The sequence below is a fragment of the Balaenoptera borealis genome, assembly GCF_965194805.1.
Source record: "Balaenoptera borealis genome assembly, chromosome: 11".
Lineage (NCBI taxonomy): Eukaryota > Metazoa > Chordata > Mammalia > Artiodactyla > Balaenopteridae > Balaenoptera > Balaenoptera borealis.
In genome coordinates this window covers 104,863,710-104,880,910 of record NC_138868.1, presented here as the reverse complement: position 1 = coordinate 104,880,910, position 17,201 = coordinate 104,863,710, and the positions used below count along the sequence as shown (strand labels likewise).

General features: G+C 54.1%; 2 protein-coding genes across 22 annotated transcripts in view; one reads left to right on the top strand and one right to left on the bottom strand.

Moving 5' to 3' along the window:
- The window catches only part of KIRREL3 (kirre like nephrin family adhesion molecule 3), a 559,614-nt gene extending 545,847 nt beyond the window's left edge, over positions 1-13,767 (top strand). For 3 of the 4 annotated variants that reach the window (XM_082340549.1, XM_082340548.1, XM_082340550.1), the window contains 4 exons: positions 1,089-1,196; positions 2,590-2,699; positions 6,443-6,529; positions 7,001-13,767. In XM_082340549.1, the coding sequence (XP_082196675.1) occupies positions 1,089-1,196; positions 2,590-2,699; positions 6,443-6,529; positions 7,001-7,444 (749 nt within the window). In that variant the 3' untranslated portion in view covers positions 7,445-13,767. Of the gene's footprint in view, positions 1-1,088; positions 1,197-2,589; positions 2,700-3,141; positions 3,429-6,442; positions 6,530-7,000 lie in introns of those variants that run through there. The other variant, XM_082340551.1, reaches the window with a different exon arrangement.
- Positions 13,768-16,348: 2,581 nt separating this feature from the next.
- The window catches only part of ST3GAL4 (ST3 beta-galactoside alpha-2,3-sialyltransferase 4), a 36,324-nt gene continuing 35,471 nt past the window's right edge, over positions 16,349-17,201 (bottom strand). For 17 of the 18 annotated variants that reach the window (XM_082340560.1, XM_082340554.1, XM_082340564.1 and 14 more), the window contains one exon: positions 16,782-17,006. In XM_082340560.1, the coding sequence (XP_082196686.1) occupies positions 16,920-17,006 (87 nt within the window). In that variant the 3' untranslated portion in view covers positions 16,782-16,919. Of the gene's footprint in view, positions 17,007-17,201 lie in introns of all 18 variants that reach the window. The other variant, XM_082340561.1, reaches the window with a different exon arrangement.

Genomic DNA, 17,201 nt, shown 5'->3' with positions numbered 1-17,201 from the left:
GGTTTCCATCTCTAAATGGGAGGCTTGGACTCTCTGAGCCCTAAGCTCTCCTGCCCCTGCATTCTCTAGTTCTATCCCCCCATGGACTACTCAGGGCCCCACATCATATGCTCAGGCCCCCTCTGCAGACACAGAAGGGTCAGGACTGTCTGGAAGAGCGCCCACCCCAGCCTAACGTCACCCTCCCCACCCCCATCTCTACTTGGCTAGGGCAGGAGACAGACTAGAGGAACTCAGCAGGGAGTGAAGCTTTGTCTAGCTGGAGTTCCAGGTGCCTCTCTGTCGGGGTGGGGTGCCGGGATTCCTGCCCAGAGGACTGGCCCAGGAGAGGAGGGAACAGGACTGGGCATCTCTCCTTAAAGAGGTGGGGGGAAGGACTTCCCTGGCGGCCCAGTGGTTAGGACTCCGCGCTTCCACTGCAGGGGGCACAGGTTCGATCCCTGGTTGGGGAAGTACATGCCATGCAGCGCGACCAAAAAAAAAAAAAAAAAAAAAGGGAAGAAACAAGAAAAACAGAAAGAGGTGGAGGGAGCTGTGATCCTGCCCTCCGGCCCCTAAGACGTGGCCTCTGGCAGTTACCACCTGTGATGCCCAGGTCCTGAGGGGAAGCTGCCGCAGACCTGAAAACTCTCCAAAAGCTGCTGGTCCATGCCCACCCTCTGCACCTGGGAAAGGGGAGAGAAGGAAAAAGCGAAGCGAACGAACAGCGGCAGTGACCCTGGTCGCTTTCCAAAGAAAAGCCAGGACTTAACGACTCTCCTGGCTTATCACCTCGGAGAGCTCAGTGTACCAGCCTTGCCTCTCACCTCCGACGCTCCCCTCCCCTCCCTGTGTCTGCTTGCCTCTCTCCCCCCACCACTGCTGCCATCTTTCCCGGGCCCTCTCCGCCACACCGTGTCCCGCCCGAGCTGACCCCTGTTGGACTGTGCCCGCGCCTGCCCAGGCCCCTGTGGCCTTTCCCAGGAGCGCCCGCGCGCAGTGGTCTGGCCCCAGCTCGGCAGGGGCTGCACCCGAGGAACTGGGTGAGATCCTGGGGGAGAGCGGGCTGTCCCAGCTCCCTCATCAGCCTGCTTGCTTCTCTCCCACAGAGGCTGTGCCGATGGCCGTCATCATCGGGGTGGCCGTAGGAGCTGGCGTGGCCTTCCTCGTCCTTCTGGCAACCATTGTGGCCTTCTGCTGTGCCCGCTCCCAGAGAAGTACGGGAGGGAGACCCGGGAGCTCAGGGAGGGGGACAGAGAAAAAGGCCAGGCTTAGACTGCCCCGGAGAGCAAGTAGGCAGGCGTGCAGTGAGCAGGGGCCCTACCAGTGCCGTGAGCTGCTGGGGCAGGGATGGGTCTCGTGCACCTTTTCACATGCAGCTGGACGGAAGTGAACTTCATGCAGCAGGGCCGTCAGCTAGCACCTCGGATTGAACACACGCAGCACTCTCCACCCATCGGGAACTGTATTGAAACCCAGGGTGGGGGGGTGGGGGGAGGTGATCTTTGCCCTCCAAGATCTGCTAGTCGAACCAGAAAAGCAGGTCACCCACACAGGAAAGAAAAAGGCGTTCAAGGAATTGCTTTGTGCGGACTCCTAACGGTCTTTTAGTCGTTGGCCATAAAATGCTGGTGTTGATGCGCTCTTGAATCGTGTGGGCCTGGAGTCTCCGTCCTGGGCGTAGCTCTGAAGTTACGTGTGCTAGACAGACACGTGAAAGGGTAAATGGGACAGTGGAGACGGTGGGGAACAATAGAGACTGTCTTGTGGTCCCGCCTCTTCCACCCCGTGACCCTGGGCAAGCCACAGCCACTCCAGGCCTCGGTTCTCTCCTGTGTAATAGCAAGGGGTCGGCTGATGTGACTTTCGGGGCCCCCGCCGGCTCTGACATTCTGCAAGCGTAAGGCACAAAAAGAATAATCGGGGGAAGCCTGCTCCCTCCCCGGCTCGGCAGCCTTCGCGTGTTGGCAGAAGGTTGCCTGTGTCCTCCCCTCCAAGCTGAGCAGCCTTGCTCTCTTGAGGACCCCCAGTGATGCGGTCTCAGGCCCTCCCTCACCACCCACTCAATGGACATCATAGGGGAGCGTATTTCAGCAGGAATTTTCTAACAGAGCTCTCCAGGTATAAATGGGCTTCTTCCTCTAGAAGCCGTAAGCTCTCCATTACGGAAGCTGGACCACTAGTGCAGGGACGTTTCTGCTTTGGGCGGGAGGTTGACCATGGAATCTCAAGGTCCTTTCTAACAGACGTGTGATTCTCTGAACAGAGAGATCAGAGCCTGGTAGAGTAGGTCAGGGAAGACTTCTAGAAGGAGGTGAGGATTTAGTAGGATGACCAGGTGGCCGAATGGCTGGGGATGGCCACCCATGCCACAGGAGCAGCAGGGAAAGGCTGAGGGTGGTGCAACCAGGAGCCAGCAGAGAAAGTACTCTGAGGTCCCAACAGCCCATGGCACGTCCAGACAGGTTCTATTACCAGGCGGGCCCTGAAACTGCTGAGTTCAGGGGCTGGAGGGTCAACTGGAGGGGAGGGGAGAGCTTGACATCTCAGGTCCTAATGCCTGAGATGACAACTGATTCTGTCATCTACACTTTCCTATTTTATGTCCAGATCTCAAAGGTGTCGTGTCAGCCAAGAATGACATCCGGGTGGAGATTGTCCACAAGGAGCCTGCCTCTGGCCGGGAGGCTGAGGAACACCCCACCATCAAGCAGCTGATGGTGAGAATGTCATCTTATCCCCGCCCCACCCCGACCTCTGTGCCCTGAAGCTCCCAGAACCAGAGGCTTCTTGATGCTCTGGATGTTCTTGAGAAGCAAAGCATCAGCCAAGATGTGCTTCTCCGCCCGTAACAGGCCAGGCATCTACAGGCAGACCTAGGAGACACTGTGGGTTGGGTTCCAGACCACACTAAAGTGAGTCACATGAAATTTTTGGTTTCCCAGTACATGCAAAAGTTATGTTTATACTATATACTGTAGTCTATTAAGTGTGCAATAGCATTATGTCTTTAAAAAGGTACATATCTTAATTAAAAAATACGTTATTGCTAAAAAATGGTAACCATCATCTGAGCCTTCAGTGAATAGTAACATCAAAGATCACTGATCACAGGGACTTCCCTGGCGGTCCAGTGGTTAAGACTCCGCGCTTCCACTGCAGGGGGCACAGGATCCCACATGCCGTGCGGCGTGGCCAAAAAGAAAAAAAAAAAAAAGATCACTGATCACAGATCCCCATAACAAAGATGATAATAATGACAAAGTCTTAAATTCTCGAGGATTACCAAAATGTGACACAGAGACACAAAGTGAGCAGCAGATGCTTTTGGGAAAATGGTGCCCAGAGACTTGCCCTCTGCAGGGTTGCCACAAGCCTTGGACTTATAAAAAATGAAATATTTGTGAAGCGCAATAAAACGAAGTGTGCTCGTATTCTCCGCCAACAAAGATTTATTGTGTGTCTACTATATTGTGCTTGGGGTTCTCGGAGACTCAAAGGCATCTAAGATGCAGTCCCAGCTTTCAAGGGACCCACTGTCCGGTAGGGAGAGAAGATGTGCATGATTGCCATAAGATGTTGTGATATAACACAGAATCCTCCACACATAGATGTTATCAACATTCAGTACATGCCCTGCTCCCCCCATCTCCCCAGAAGTCTGCAACAAGCATAGGTTCCTCTTTGGGAAGTGGATTGCTTTAAACTCATAACTTCTCCAGCAACCCCAAGGCCACTTCTCCTCCTAATCCCCATCGATGGACCATCACCCATCCATCTGTCCAAACAAAATCCTGGAAAACTCTGCTAGAAAACTCTGGTGCCTACTGTGTCACGGTTATAATATGTTGCAGTAGCAGCAGCAAGCAGGTGGGTCAAGAGCATGGGCCTCTCTGTGCTTCAGTCTCCTCTTCTAGGAAATGGGATGAAGGTCATGGTACATGGGGTCGGGGTGAGGGCTCAGTGGATGAACCCCTGAAGAGGCTGGAGCCAGTGGAACACAGTGAGGGCTCAAGGAACGGTAGCTACTTGCTTTGCTGTGAAATCACCTGTTTCCTTATCTGTCTCCACTAGATGGTGAGCAAGCTGCCTTACTCATCCCTGTGTCCCCAGGGCCTTCCACGGTCCCTGGCAGATGCTCACCAACGTTTAGTGCATTGAACTGACGTTTTCTCTGCTGCTCTTTTTCTATCCAGTTGATTTTCAGGTCCCGACAATTCCACTTCAAAATCTTTTCCGAGCTGTGCTCCTGCCTCTTCTCCACTGTAACTCCTCAGCGCAGGCCTCACCACGGCTCCCCTGGTCCCTGACATCATCCTCCCAAGGGGTTCCACATTCTAATCTTTCACCACTTTACTCTCCACCCTCCAGAGTCCCACAAAGGGTCCTTCTAAGATGCAAATCTGATCCTGTTACCGTCCTACTTAAAGACCCTCGGTGGCTCCAGATCTACTGGATAGTCCAGCACCAGGCGGGTCATCAAGACCCTTCAGCAGGAAGCGGCTTCTGGCCTGTCCAGCCCCATCTTCCTGCCAAATGCATCCAGCCCTCCGACACCCCGGAGAACTTGCAGTTCCCAGCCCTTGAGTCTTTTATACCTCGGAGGCTTTGCACTGCTGTTCCCTCGGCCCGTTGATTTTGTCTGTTGAATTTCACATTCTCCTTTGAGAGTCAGCTCAAATGTCACCTCCTCCACAATTTTCCAGGCTTGCCCCACCATGGCTGGCAGAGCTATGCACTTTCCTGGTGCTCTCCCCAAACACTTTGCATGTTCCTCTTTCATAGTGCATTTCTCTAATTACACGTCAGCCTCCCCAAGTATCCCAGCGTTCCTCAAAGGCAAAGGGACAAATGTCTACTTCGCCCGGACCTAACATAGTGTCTGACACAGCTGAACGGTCAGTCTTACAAGGGAGGGGACCACAGTCCAGACCTGGGCAGGAATGGACGTCTCTGTTGATGAGATTTATTGAGTCTAGTGTGGAAGTACCCACACCTGTCCTTCATCCCCTGGGGACCTTGCATTCCCTCCCACTAGGATATTCTGACTGCCTCTGACTGTTTCTGCACTGTTCTCCAGTCCAGACCCTCAGGGAAGGGGTGGGGGGTCACTCAGTCGTCAGTTAAGAGTGGGAGATAAGAAGAACCCGCTGAGGGCTCCCCTTGGGGAGACCTTCGTTCCGCCACTCCCTTCACCCCCGGCACGGATACAGCCCCAACACTGAGGAGAGGCGGGCTGAGAAGCTGAATCTGGTGGAAGAGAAGAACTCAATCCAGATAGAGCCACAGCATTTACTGGAAAATGAAAAAAGCAGCATTAGTGGGGAAGTGACAGGATGGAAGTACGCTGGCTGATTCTGTGGGGCTCCAAAAAGAGGTCAGGAAAGTGAGTCACAAGGGAGAAGACACATGCCAGTTCTGAGAGTGGGTGGGAACCTGGCCCAGATCATGTCATGTGCAGAAGGGATACATGGGAAGAACATTCTGTGCCACAGGACCAGAACCACTGTGGCTGTTCACATTCATTAATAACCCCACTGTGTGCCAAGTGTGCTTTACTTTTCACCTTAGGTCTAATTATTTTTTTAATTTCCGGTAATTGAGCGCCATGCCACTTCATTCATTCATCTGACATAAACATAACATTTGTGACAGTCCTACTGTATGGCAGGCACCACGCAGGGCACCGGCAAATCAAAGAATGAATAAAACACAATTAAATATGATTCCACTCCAAAAGGATTTGGGTCAATGACCACAGTATGTAAGGCACTGTACCAGGTGTGCTGGAGAACCAAAGAGAAACAGGAAGTGGTCCTTGTCCCCAGGCTCTCTGGCCTCTGTTCAGGAAGATAACTTTGAATAATCTAAGTCCTTGCTGTGAATGGCAGGTGAGGCCCTAGCTGCCAGCACCTCAGAGGTAGTTATTCACTGATTCCTTCTCAAGGCCGTCATGAAGCCTAGCACCGCTGAGGAGCTGCGGGGCCCCGATCCCTGCCCAGAGCTTCTGCAGTTATTTATCTACGGGCCCAGCTCCCTGATGAGCACAGCTGTTCTGTAATGTCTCCTGACCTCTGTTTGCCTGGCCCTGAGCACAATGCCTGGCCTGAAGTCAATAAACGCTCACTGAATTGAACCAAATCAAAGCGAGATCTCTGGAGGAGATAACCGTAGCCCACGGGAAGGAAGGCGGTGGGTCTCAGAGACCTGCCCTGCACCCACCCACCTCTCTGTCTCCGGCTCTCAGGAGGGGTGGGGCTAGGGGGTCCAAGAACAACAGTGAGATCTGGAATCTCCTCCAGACTCTTGTCACCTGCCTCGGGGGGGCCAGGCAGTGAGAAGTGGGGGGGAGGGGAGGCACAGATGGCAAGCATCTTTTGAGTGCATTTCTCCGGCTTTTCCTTGGGGGAAGTGGACGATTAGCCCACCTCCTACCCACTGAGCAGCGATTTCTGGGTTGTAGATGGACCGGGGTGAATTCCAGCAAGACTCAGTCCTGAAGCAGCTGGAGGTGCTCAAAGAAGAGGAGAAGGAGTTTCAGAACCTGAAGGTAAGAAGAGCCCCGGGTCACGATACGCCGGGCATCTGGTCTTCAGCTCTGATGACCCAGGCCCCAGATCCAGGCACAGATAGAAGGGACAGCCCCCCCACAAAGGCACCTGCTCTCTCGCCCCAGCACCAAGGAGGTGAGAGAGTTAAGGCTGAGCTCTCACGGTTCTCCCCTCCCACGACTTCCTCACCAATAACATTTTTAATAACGTTTCCAAGTTCCGGACTAAAACAAAAAACAATGAAAGCCTGGTTTTCACATGGCCTTGAGCTGCCCTGAAATAACAAAACGTACCGGTCAAGACCCCACTTGAACACCTGCCAGCATCCTGCCCAGGTTGACCCTCCCGACCGCCACCCCCCGCACCTCTCCCGCTGTCCCCTTCCTCCTGTGTGTCCCTGGCCCTCCCCGTGGAGGGCGGGACTGGCGCCCGGCCGGCGCTGTGACGCCGCTCTCCCCCCGGCCCCCCAGGACCCCACCAATGGCTACTACAGCGTTAACACCTTCAAGGAGCACCACTCGACCCCCGCCATCTCGCTGTCCGGCTGCCAGGCCGACCTGCGCCCCGTGGGCAAGCAGCGAGTGCCCACGGGCATGTCCTTCACCAACATCTACAGCACGCTGAGCGGCCAGGGCCGCCTCTACGACTACGGGCAGAGGTTCGTGCTGGGCACGGGCAGCTCGTCCATCGAGCTCTGTGAGCGGGAGTTCCAGCGGGGCTCGCTCAGCGACAGCAGCTCCTTCCTGGACACGCAGTGCGACAGCAGCGTCAGCAGCAGCGGCAAGCAGGACGGCTACGTGCAGTTCGATAAGGCGAGCAAGGCCTCGGCCTCCTCCTCCCACCACTCCCAGTCATCTTCGCAGAACTCCGACCCCAGCCGGCCCCTGCAGCGGCGGATGCAGACTCACGTCTGAGGATCCCGGACCGAGGTGGGGGGGCTCGGCCTGGCTCTGCAGAGACTTTGCAGAGGACCCCGGAAGCAGCCGCCTCCAGGACGGCCCCGCCACCACCCTCCTGGCAGCCCCGATCAAGCACAAACGCGGGCCCAGCTGCAGGGCATCGGGGCGTGGAGGTGGGGACGTGGCCAGAGGACGCCGCTGAGCGCAGCGGGCTCCGTGCTGGCCGCCCCGGGCCCCCGGCCCTTTCCGGGCGGCCCCTCCTCTACCTGCTCCTCCCACAGGCTCCAGAGGCAGCTACAGCTCTGCTTTCGTGAAACTGCGGTCCATGCTCCGGGCTTCGGAGGAGCTCTGCCCCTTGCTGCCCGCAAGCCCTCCCCCGACTCCCACCGTGCCTGTGCTCCTGTACAGCCCCGGGGAGCAGGGTATCAAGTGCTTGCCGGCACTGAGCTGCCCCAGAGACCCCAGCGCCCCCTGCCGCTCCTAGTGCAGACCCCAGAGGCTGAGAAGCCAGAAGCGGCCCTGGCTGCCACACTGGCCCGCAGCCCACCCCCACTTTGTTCGGTGTTTTGTGTCCATACTTGCCAGTTCCGTCCTTGGACTGGATACCTCTCGACTCTGAGGTGGGACTGGCCCAATCAGAGACTGGCGTCTGGGAGGGAGGGGGAGGGAAGGAGGGGGGAGCGTGACCCTCGGGGACCCCTCGCCAGGCTGTGCGACTCAGAGCCTCCCCACCCAGCCCTGCTTCGTGTACTCCCCTCCTCCCCTCTGCACATTCGGAGTCAATATAAGGAGTGTGAGAGCTTCTCTGGTCAGGGTTCTTTAAACAGCCGTTGGAGAGACTGTGTCCCAGGATCTGTGGGGTTTGAGGGGACTAGGGGGCAGGCCTTTAAGGTGATGAGACTCACCTTCTCAGCTGAGCCTAGATTCACACAAGGAACCATGGTCCTGTCCTCAGTAAGGCTGCTGGGGCAAGAGAGAAAGCACATCTGCACCTCACTCCTGCCTGCCACCTGAGAATAAATGTTAGGGGTCATTCCTCCAACAGATGCGTTCTATTCTTTTGTTCCTGCAGAGTCACAGCAAGACCCCAAGAGCTCAGAGGATGCTTTGGGAACGCAGGGTGCCTTGCCCTGCTTTGATCTGGTTTTCCCAGGCAGTGGAGAGCTCTGGCCGTGGTGACAATAGGACCTATGGGCCGACTCCTCTCCTTGCAGATGTGCCCAACCCAGAGGGCGCACGAAACCGGGCCTCACCAACCGCCTGACTCATGCCAAGTGCAGCTCAGGGGCCAAGGGGTCAGACTGCACATTGGAGGGGTCCTTCTAGGCCTTTCTCTCAGCTATATTCTGCAAGGGCGGCTCCCTCCGTTGGGGGTTCAGGGGAGGAGGCCCTCTTCAAAGAGCCTGTGCCACCAAGCAGCCCAACACTCTGAGACTCAGATGATGTTCTAAGAATGGCTTTGTTTGGGTGGAAAGCTTGACATGGTGATGGCAGACAGGCTAGGGTGGATAAACAGGGCCAAGTTAGGATGCTATCTCTGCAGGTAGGACTCAAATGGAACTCTGGAGAACCCACACTGTCCCAAAGGTTGGAGGTTCCTCCTCAGATTTAGACCCTTCTCCTCCAACCTTCCCCGGGAGTCCTTACCCACCCTGGGAACCTTCATCACAAAAGTCTCTGCTTCTTTCCTCCACTGATGCCTTGGACGGCCCCAACCCACAGATGGTATACATAGCCTTCCTAGAGCCTCCACCCAGAGGATGTTTCTGCTTCCCCCATATTTCCTATTGCTTCAGAACCCTCCACTTCCTTAGATGTCTTCCTTTGCAGCACCCAAGCCTGAGGTAGTAGAAACGGATGAGAAATATAAGTGTACATCCCATCCCAGCCCCACATCCTGCTCCTGGTACCATTTCTGGCCCAGCACAGATGCCTGTGGGCTCCAGGTTAATCTTGACAAGTTCTCTTCCTTCCCATATACGTTTTGCCTTTGCCAGCAAGGAGTAAGGATCTAAGATCAGATGCAAAATGCCTTGGTGTGCTAGAATAAGGAAGAGGATGACCTAAGAGGATCTGTCCATTCGTTTCTCCTAGTCTTCCCCACCTTGGAGGTGGGTGGGAAATCTACCTCCTAAGCTTCTCCACAGCCTACCTTGCCCCTTACCCCCTGCCCACATCCTCCCCCAACACACACACAGCACTTATAATAGGATGGAGGTACCCATTCTTTCTTGGAACCCAAGGTTATGGCACAGAATAACCTGGAGAACAGGGAAGAAATCTGATCTCCTGGAGAACAGAACCCTCTTCTCCCTTAGGAGCCTCAGACACTCCCAGGGTGGGAACGTGGGCATCACGGAAGATGGGGCTGCACAGTCAAGACTCGCTACATGGGGCCCACCCCCTGAGCTCTCTCCGAGGCACAAATACAGCAAAGAATCGCCGAAAGGGTAGGAGATCACAAGAAAGGCCCTGGTGAAAGAGATGAACGTAGGCAGGGGAAATCAGTAGGCTCTGGTGGCCTCTGGACCGTTGAGGCACTGAGAAGGATGCTGGCCTGAGCAGTGTGTGTCCTTCAACCCCTCTGACTCCATTTACTTCTCACGTAGGCGTGAGGGGACAAAATAGCTGGTAAAGGGAAGTGTTAAAAAAATTTAAAAAATTAAGGCAGTGGGAAGCCCTGAATTTCCCTGTAGGTGATTTCAACTTAACTGAAATGAGTGCTTCACATTTGTAATCATTTAATTCTCACAATTCTACCAAGTATTACCATTTTACAGACGAGGGAGTGAACTTAAAGAAGCCAAAAGACCAGCCCAAGGTCACAGAGCTAACAAGTGACAGCACGAGATTTAAACATGTGATTTCCTCTGTGAAATGTTTCCATCCTACAGTGCAAACCCAAGGCCACTTTCATCCTAGAATAAGATGAAAACGGCCGACGCTGAAGGCCATGAGCTGGGACCCCCTCGGGGGCAGGCTGAGCAAGGACAGGCCAGAGCTCCAGCAGGGAAGCAGGACTGGCATCCCCCACCGCCAGTCCCCAGATGACCTGGAAAGACCACAACGCCCTGGGAAAGTTCGTCTGTGTATCAAATCACCCCCACCCCTCCCAAGGCCAGGACCCAGTTTTCTGATAGCTTTACAATTCGTTACTGGCTCCGAGTCACTGGATGGGGGCCCAGTTTCTGACTCTCAGGCTCACTATCGGTCTGGAAAGGCCAGGGTTATTTCCATCACGTCTTCAACTTTCATGGAACAGGAAATGGTCTCATACAAAGCACTAGAGCACCACAGCAAATCCATCTCTGATGGAGACTACTGAAACAGTGCTCTAAAGGGATAGGCCTTGAAGCTGCCTTTGAGCTTCCGGAGTGGAGAGGAACCCGGGGGGAAATAACAGCAAATGTGAAGCAGCCCTTGGGAGATTTCTCAGAACAGGAGAAAAGAGCCAACAGGAATTCCGCTTCTCGCTTCCTATATGGGGGCGGCATACACGAGGCACCGTGGCCTTTGCTATTACGGGATCAGAACTGAAATCGCCAGGTACACACTCCAGGAGTCCCATCAGCCCTTCCCAGGTATCGTGCTCGGTTTATGATGGCGCCAGAAAAAAAGACGAGGGGGAGTCCTGTGATTAGTTTCTTCTCTAGTAAGTTTCCCTATAAAATCAACTCTTTATTAAAATAAAAGTATAAATATTTAAATAAAAACTATCCTAATTTGCATATAGATTTTTATTTAAAATACCACTTGGGGGTGCCTGCTTAAAGAAACATGAATGTTTAGACATAAACTGATGACATCTCAACTAAATCTTGACGTTTACTTCCCCTTTAAAAAAGCCTTTTAGAAGCCTCTTAAGGAAGCTGTTTTTAGGAGCTGTAACCACAGGCCAGCCATTTACAGCTTCAGCATCGAAACTACAAGCGATCTCTGAGTCACTGATAAAACATTCCCTTGCTCTGACAGTTACTTCTTACACCCAGTAAGGCTCTAATCATCTTTTCCCCAACCCCCTACTATGTTTCCATCTTCCTAACTAGGTCATAAACTGGGAAAAAACAAATAAGGATTTGTTTTCCTGGATGAATCCATTTGTGTTTTAGGGAGAGGACCACCCACTCTTTCCCTCTCTAACATGCCATTCACAGGATCCATTGTTGAGTTTTGGTCTACATCCCAGGTGCCCATATCTGCCTGCCATTCCATGTTCCCAGAGCTCCTCTCTGGACCAGCCCACTCGGCCCACCCACATGGCCGGAACAGCCTCAACCCCTGGGCCAAAAGCCTCCCTTGAGCTCACTGATCAGGGAGCCCCGGTCACACAAAGGAATCTCCTTCCACTGCTTCTCAATCTATGACCCTTGGAAATATCTTGGAATGCTATGAGGACATTCATATAATGCTCCTTAATAGCTGTCTTCTTTGTGATGAATCTAAAGTATTCATGTTTAAAGACAAGGTATGTGAAGTCTCAGGAAACGGGTCTTCTTAGGGAGAAGTGGGGTCTTATTAAATAGACCTTCTCTGAAATCTACTCCCCATTATGCAAGAGGAAAAGTGCTACTCAGGATAGGAGCTGAATATAGGGATTCATTCCCCCTGAATGGATTCATCCCCCCTCAACTAGGCAAAGAAAAGTTCAAGGGGACTGAGCTCAAGATACCACCTTGACCACCTTTGTAAAGAAATTAAAGGGCCACAGCCTTGCTGCCCAAGGACTAGAAAACAAATTCATGACACTAATGGGAGAAATACGGAATGAAGAAGGCATTAGAGATAAAGTGATACAGATAAGGATTGAGGACTTCTACAGCAGAATTTTCAGATGAGAACTTCCTGAGTTTTATTTACAAGTTTCCCTAGCTCTCTTGCCATGCAGGGCTGCAAGTGGAACAGAAATCTACAGAGAAAAAGAACGGAACTGGAGAGAATCTCCCTACCAGACTGTAACTTGTCCCCTTGTGATATTTTTCCTCAGGAGAGAAACACATTTTTAAGCAAGTGAAGACACTCCTTAAGTGTTAAAGTTGGTGATGTACATAAATAGTGTTTTAGGAAACCTCAGAATAACAGACGGTTCTGGAACAGCTTAGTTCAGTAATTCCAACTTCGATTCCCCTGGGGTGATTTCTCTCATTCCCTCCGCCAACTCCACCCTCCCAGTCTTGCAAGATTCTCCAGAGGAAACAGCGCCTCCGTTGAGGGGTGCAGTACTTTCAACTGGTCTGCCCTGGGAACCTGAAATCTGGCTCCCAACTTTCAGTATTCCCTAAAAACTTTTGTCAGATCCTCTGTGCTGACGCTCCTAGACAGGACTGTGGTCTCCCCAGCCTGCTCCCAGCAATCCCTTTACTTTAAGAGGTGGAGCCCTCCAATACATTTGGGCTCCCCCCAAACCTGACATTTAATGAGACCCAAGGTTCATCTCCCCGCTTCATTTCCCGGGTGCAGGATCTCCACAAACTCTAACAAGAGAGGGAAGGTCACTGAGGAAGAACTGGACAGGAAAACAGGCTATATACCTACTGACATACGCACACATAGATCCCTCCTTAAACTTTTAAGTTGGAAAGATTTCCTGGAACCACGTCTGGTACAAAACCATGGAAATGCTCAAAACTAACAAATAGTTTTCTGAAGCTATAATTAAGACATCAAAACGGTCAGATGGTTTAGGGGAGAGCTTACCAACTCTGAAGATGTACTTCTCAACCTTAGTTTGGGAACCTACCCTGGTGTGCTGCATGCCATGGAAACGGATAATGCCACCCAAGAAACCCCTTTCTCCAAAAACCCCCAAGAGCGTCTGACTTCAACTTGAAAGCCACTGCCAGAGAGCAGTTTGAACTCACAGTTCTTTGTCGGATTCTGCAAAGCCTGCATTCGAGTCCGCTCACCAATGTCTTAACCTTCCTCTCCTTAGCTTGTGGGTGACTTGAGGACAAAGACTTTTCTGTAATTAGCCGTACCTGGGCATACGTTTGGCCCTTCAGATGGACCTCACTTGTCCCATATGCTTCCCGGTATTTTCCATTATGCAAGGTAGCTTTCCAATCTGATATTTATGTCATACTTTACAGTCTACACAATGTTCTTCCAGACATACTCCCACCAGATCCTTAAAGCTTCATTGTGAGACAGGCAGGCGTAATCACTGTTGTACAGATTACGTGGCAGAGCACGCTTGTGTGTGCGCTTACACCTAACCGCCTGTGGACGGAACTGCTTCCGAGTTCAAACTCTTCGCAGGCTGGCCAGTCTCTGGGGTAAGGCAGTTGGATGTATTCATGTCCTCGGAAAGTGTAAATAAAACCCTAAGTGTTCAAAATTAAGACACGCCACTTGATGTGACTATAGAATATCATTTCAATGTGTTCCTGGGCTAGATAAAGACCTGAACTCTGTCTTGCCCAGCTAAGAGGTCGAGCTGGGAGTCCCGCCTCTTCTCCGGGCCTCTGTGGAGGAGAGATGGACCTCACAGTCTACACTGCACGGAGCAGATCTCCTCCGCTCCCTCCCAGTCCTAGTCTGTTTCACCCCCGCCCCTGCGGTGAAGTCAACGTAAGTCACGTGAACGAGGCCCAGCGGGAGCTCAGACGAGCCCAGGGAGACACCTGCTGGGAAAACCGCGGCTCCGCTGCAAACCGGGCAGACGGGCGAGGCCTCAGCGGCCGTTGCCAGGCCCAGAACCGGTTGCCAGGGAGGCGCCGGCCTCTCAGCGCGCCGAGAGGTTCCCGCGCGCACCGCGCTAGAGCGCCGCTCTGACGGGGTCGGTCCCGCGCCCGCGCGGACGACGCATGCGCGTCCCGGCCCCCGCCTCCGCCCCCGCCCCCGCCCGCCGAAGAAAACCGCGCGTGCGCCTAATTAACGCGGCTCAAGGGCTCCGGGGGTTAGGCTGGGCTGTACACGCAGACCGTTGAGTTGGAAGAGGTCCGTGAGATCATCCTGTAGTCTAGACGACTGGAGCAGTGGTTGCGGGTGCTTGTTAGAATTCCAGATTCCTGGGCCGTACCCGCAGCGGCCTGGGTAAGACCCGAGAATCTCCATTCTTGATTATGCCCAGATAATTCCGGCATAGGTGGTCCTCATGGGCTGGACCCTCCCTCTTGTTTCAAGGGATGTAGGAATTGGGGCAGAGACGTGGAGAAGTGATCAGCCCAGGGTCGTCGAGAATTAAGTGACAGAGCCCGGTGGAGGACCCGGATTTGTGGACTTGCACCCAAGTGCCTTCCCTCTGCTGTACCCTGCCTCCCCGCCTGCCTCCTTTTCGGAGCACGGTTTAATCAGGACCAGACAGGCTGGCTGGCCGGCGGTTCATTCACATCGGTCGGGCTAACTGAAGAATGAAGTTCCTTTCTCAGAACGCCAAAGAACCCCATCCAGCAAGTCCACATCAAAGCTCCACTGCCTGCTCCTTAGCTGAGCGGTGCTGCCTCCATCCACCTAGATTGGGGCACCCTGGAGAATGCACACCCCCCAGGGAACAATGGCCACTTTGGGGAGTATACACCCCCTCCCCATACACACTCATGTGTGGATATGATTATGTCTGCATGTGGTATGACAGGCTTCACGCAAGAACGTAAACCGCTCCTGTGTCTGCATGCGTGCATGTGGAGTTTGGGGCGGGGTATGAGTTTGGATTCTGGCTCGAGTTTAGGCACATTCAGTAACAGGCAGTGGCCCCAGTCCAGGACAGCTGGATCATATGTGCTGACAGCCACTTTCAATGGCCTGGACGGGGAACTGGACACTCCCATGCATACCCTTACGAGAAGCAGCTGGAGAAGCATCAGCAATCAGCAGAGCTGAGATCCCCGAACACACTCACGCCTGTGACGCCTGTCACGCCTGTCGGAGTCAGCAAGGCCCCCCAGGACAAAGCCTGGGGGATGGAGCTGGCCCGTGTGGTGGAGAGGGGAGGGGGCTTGGGGCTGCAGCCCAATTTGCTTTCAGGATTCCCCCTCTCCCCTGGGGGGAGAGCAGCTAGCAAAAGTGTTCTGCCAGGCTTCTGTCTATGCATTGCAGTGGTCCTCTGCTGCTCCCAAATCTCTGCCCCTCTTTATCGGTCCTGTCCCAGCCTTGCTGTCTCAAAACCTCAAGGCTTCAACTCTTTCCAAGAAAGCCAGGAACACAGCTGTGAGTCCCTTCCCTCTGGGGGAGGTCCAGCTCTCCCTCCTGGCTCCAGATGTAAAGGAACAGCTGTGAGAGTGGCAGGAAGCCCACTTGGCAGCTAAGCAGGGCCTGGGGAGATGAGGAACAAAGCGGGGTAGAGACAGGCAAACAGCAGGGCTGTATCAATTCTAGAGACTGGGGGAGGGCAAAAGCATTTCATCCTGTGGCTCGGCGACTGGCTGACAGGCCTTGCCAAGCCCTCAGACGCCGCCCATGCCCTGCCTATCCCAATTCTGGCTGCCTGGGCCACTGGCAGGACTTTCTGTAAACTCCATTTTATGATTCCCACTTAATCTGAGAAGGGAAACTTGGCTTTCTTTGTCTGTCTCCACCCCTGTCCTCAAACACACACCTCCCAGAATGAGATTTTGGAAAAAAGGCTGGTGAGGGAGAGGAAGGGAGGTGGAAGAGGGTGCTGCCACTCTACCCTGGCATCCTCCTGCCCCTCCCTACCTCTGGAAGGTAAACCAGGATGCAGATGCCAGGCTCGGTGTCCAGCAGACAGGGCTGCTTGGGGCACCACTTGCTTGCCTGCTACGCCAGGGCGACAAAGCGCGACTTGGCACCCACCAAGCACTGTACTCAGTAAATAATTATTTCCTGAATGACCCTGGCCCACTCTGGGTCCCAGTGGGTCTTTAACAAGCCTGTCCATGGCTGGGAGAGGGACCCGCCGCTGTGGCCCGCTACGCACCCGTGTCTTCTTCACTCTGAAAGGACACAGGGTATCACAGCTGCTTCTGTTTTAGGAAAAATAGTTTAATAAGTCTGAAACCCCTTTTAGGTCCTCTCCTCCATGGAACCCGTGTGCCAGTGCTCTTCCCATGCCTGCTGGGAGGGGGCAGCCCTTCTCCGGAGGGCACCGCCCACTCCGGGCACCGCCCACTCCAGACGCCTCGCCCTCCTGGGAGGCCTGCTCTGGGTCTAGGCCGTAGTGGGGCCATCACTTTTGTGTAAAAAGTGAGCAGACCACTGTAATATGCCCCCTTCTCTGGATGCCACGGGGCCAGCCCACAGCATGTTCCTACCCCTTAATTAAATAGCCCGTTAAATAATCTCCCGGCGCTGGCAGAGAGGGGATGCCACGGCAACAAGCCCCGTGCCTTGGCCGGGCTCCTGCTGCCTCACGGCCGCCACCCTGACCCGATCTGGCCTCCACCAGAGCAGCCAGGGACACAGCCTCGTCTCAGACCTGGCCTCCTCCCCACGCAGGGGAGGCTGAGTCCAAGCTGGCACCGGGCACCCCCCACAGCCACGGACGGGGGCACTCGGCAGGGTGAGCAGGCGGATGGGAACAGCTCCTGCCCAGTCAGAAGTACGTGAGGTTCTTGACGGCTCCGATTTCCAGCATCCGCTTGATGGCCAGGGCCTCCTGGGAGACATTGTGGCCTGACCACTGTGGAGACAGCCAAGGAAGCCAGCTGAGGAACTCCTAGGCAGCTCCCTGGTCCTCCCCGTAAGCCCACGCCCCGGGAGCTCCGCTCCCCATGCCGGCTCTCGGAAGGAAGACAGAATACAGGGGACGCTGGCCTGGGAGCCCAGATGCCTTGGTTCCAGATCTGACTCTCTGTGTGACCTCACGGTGAGCTGC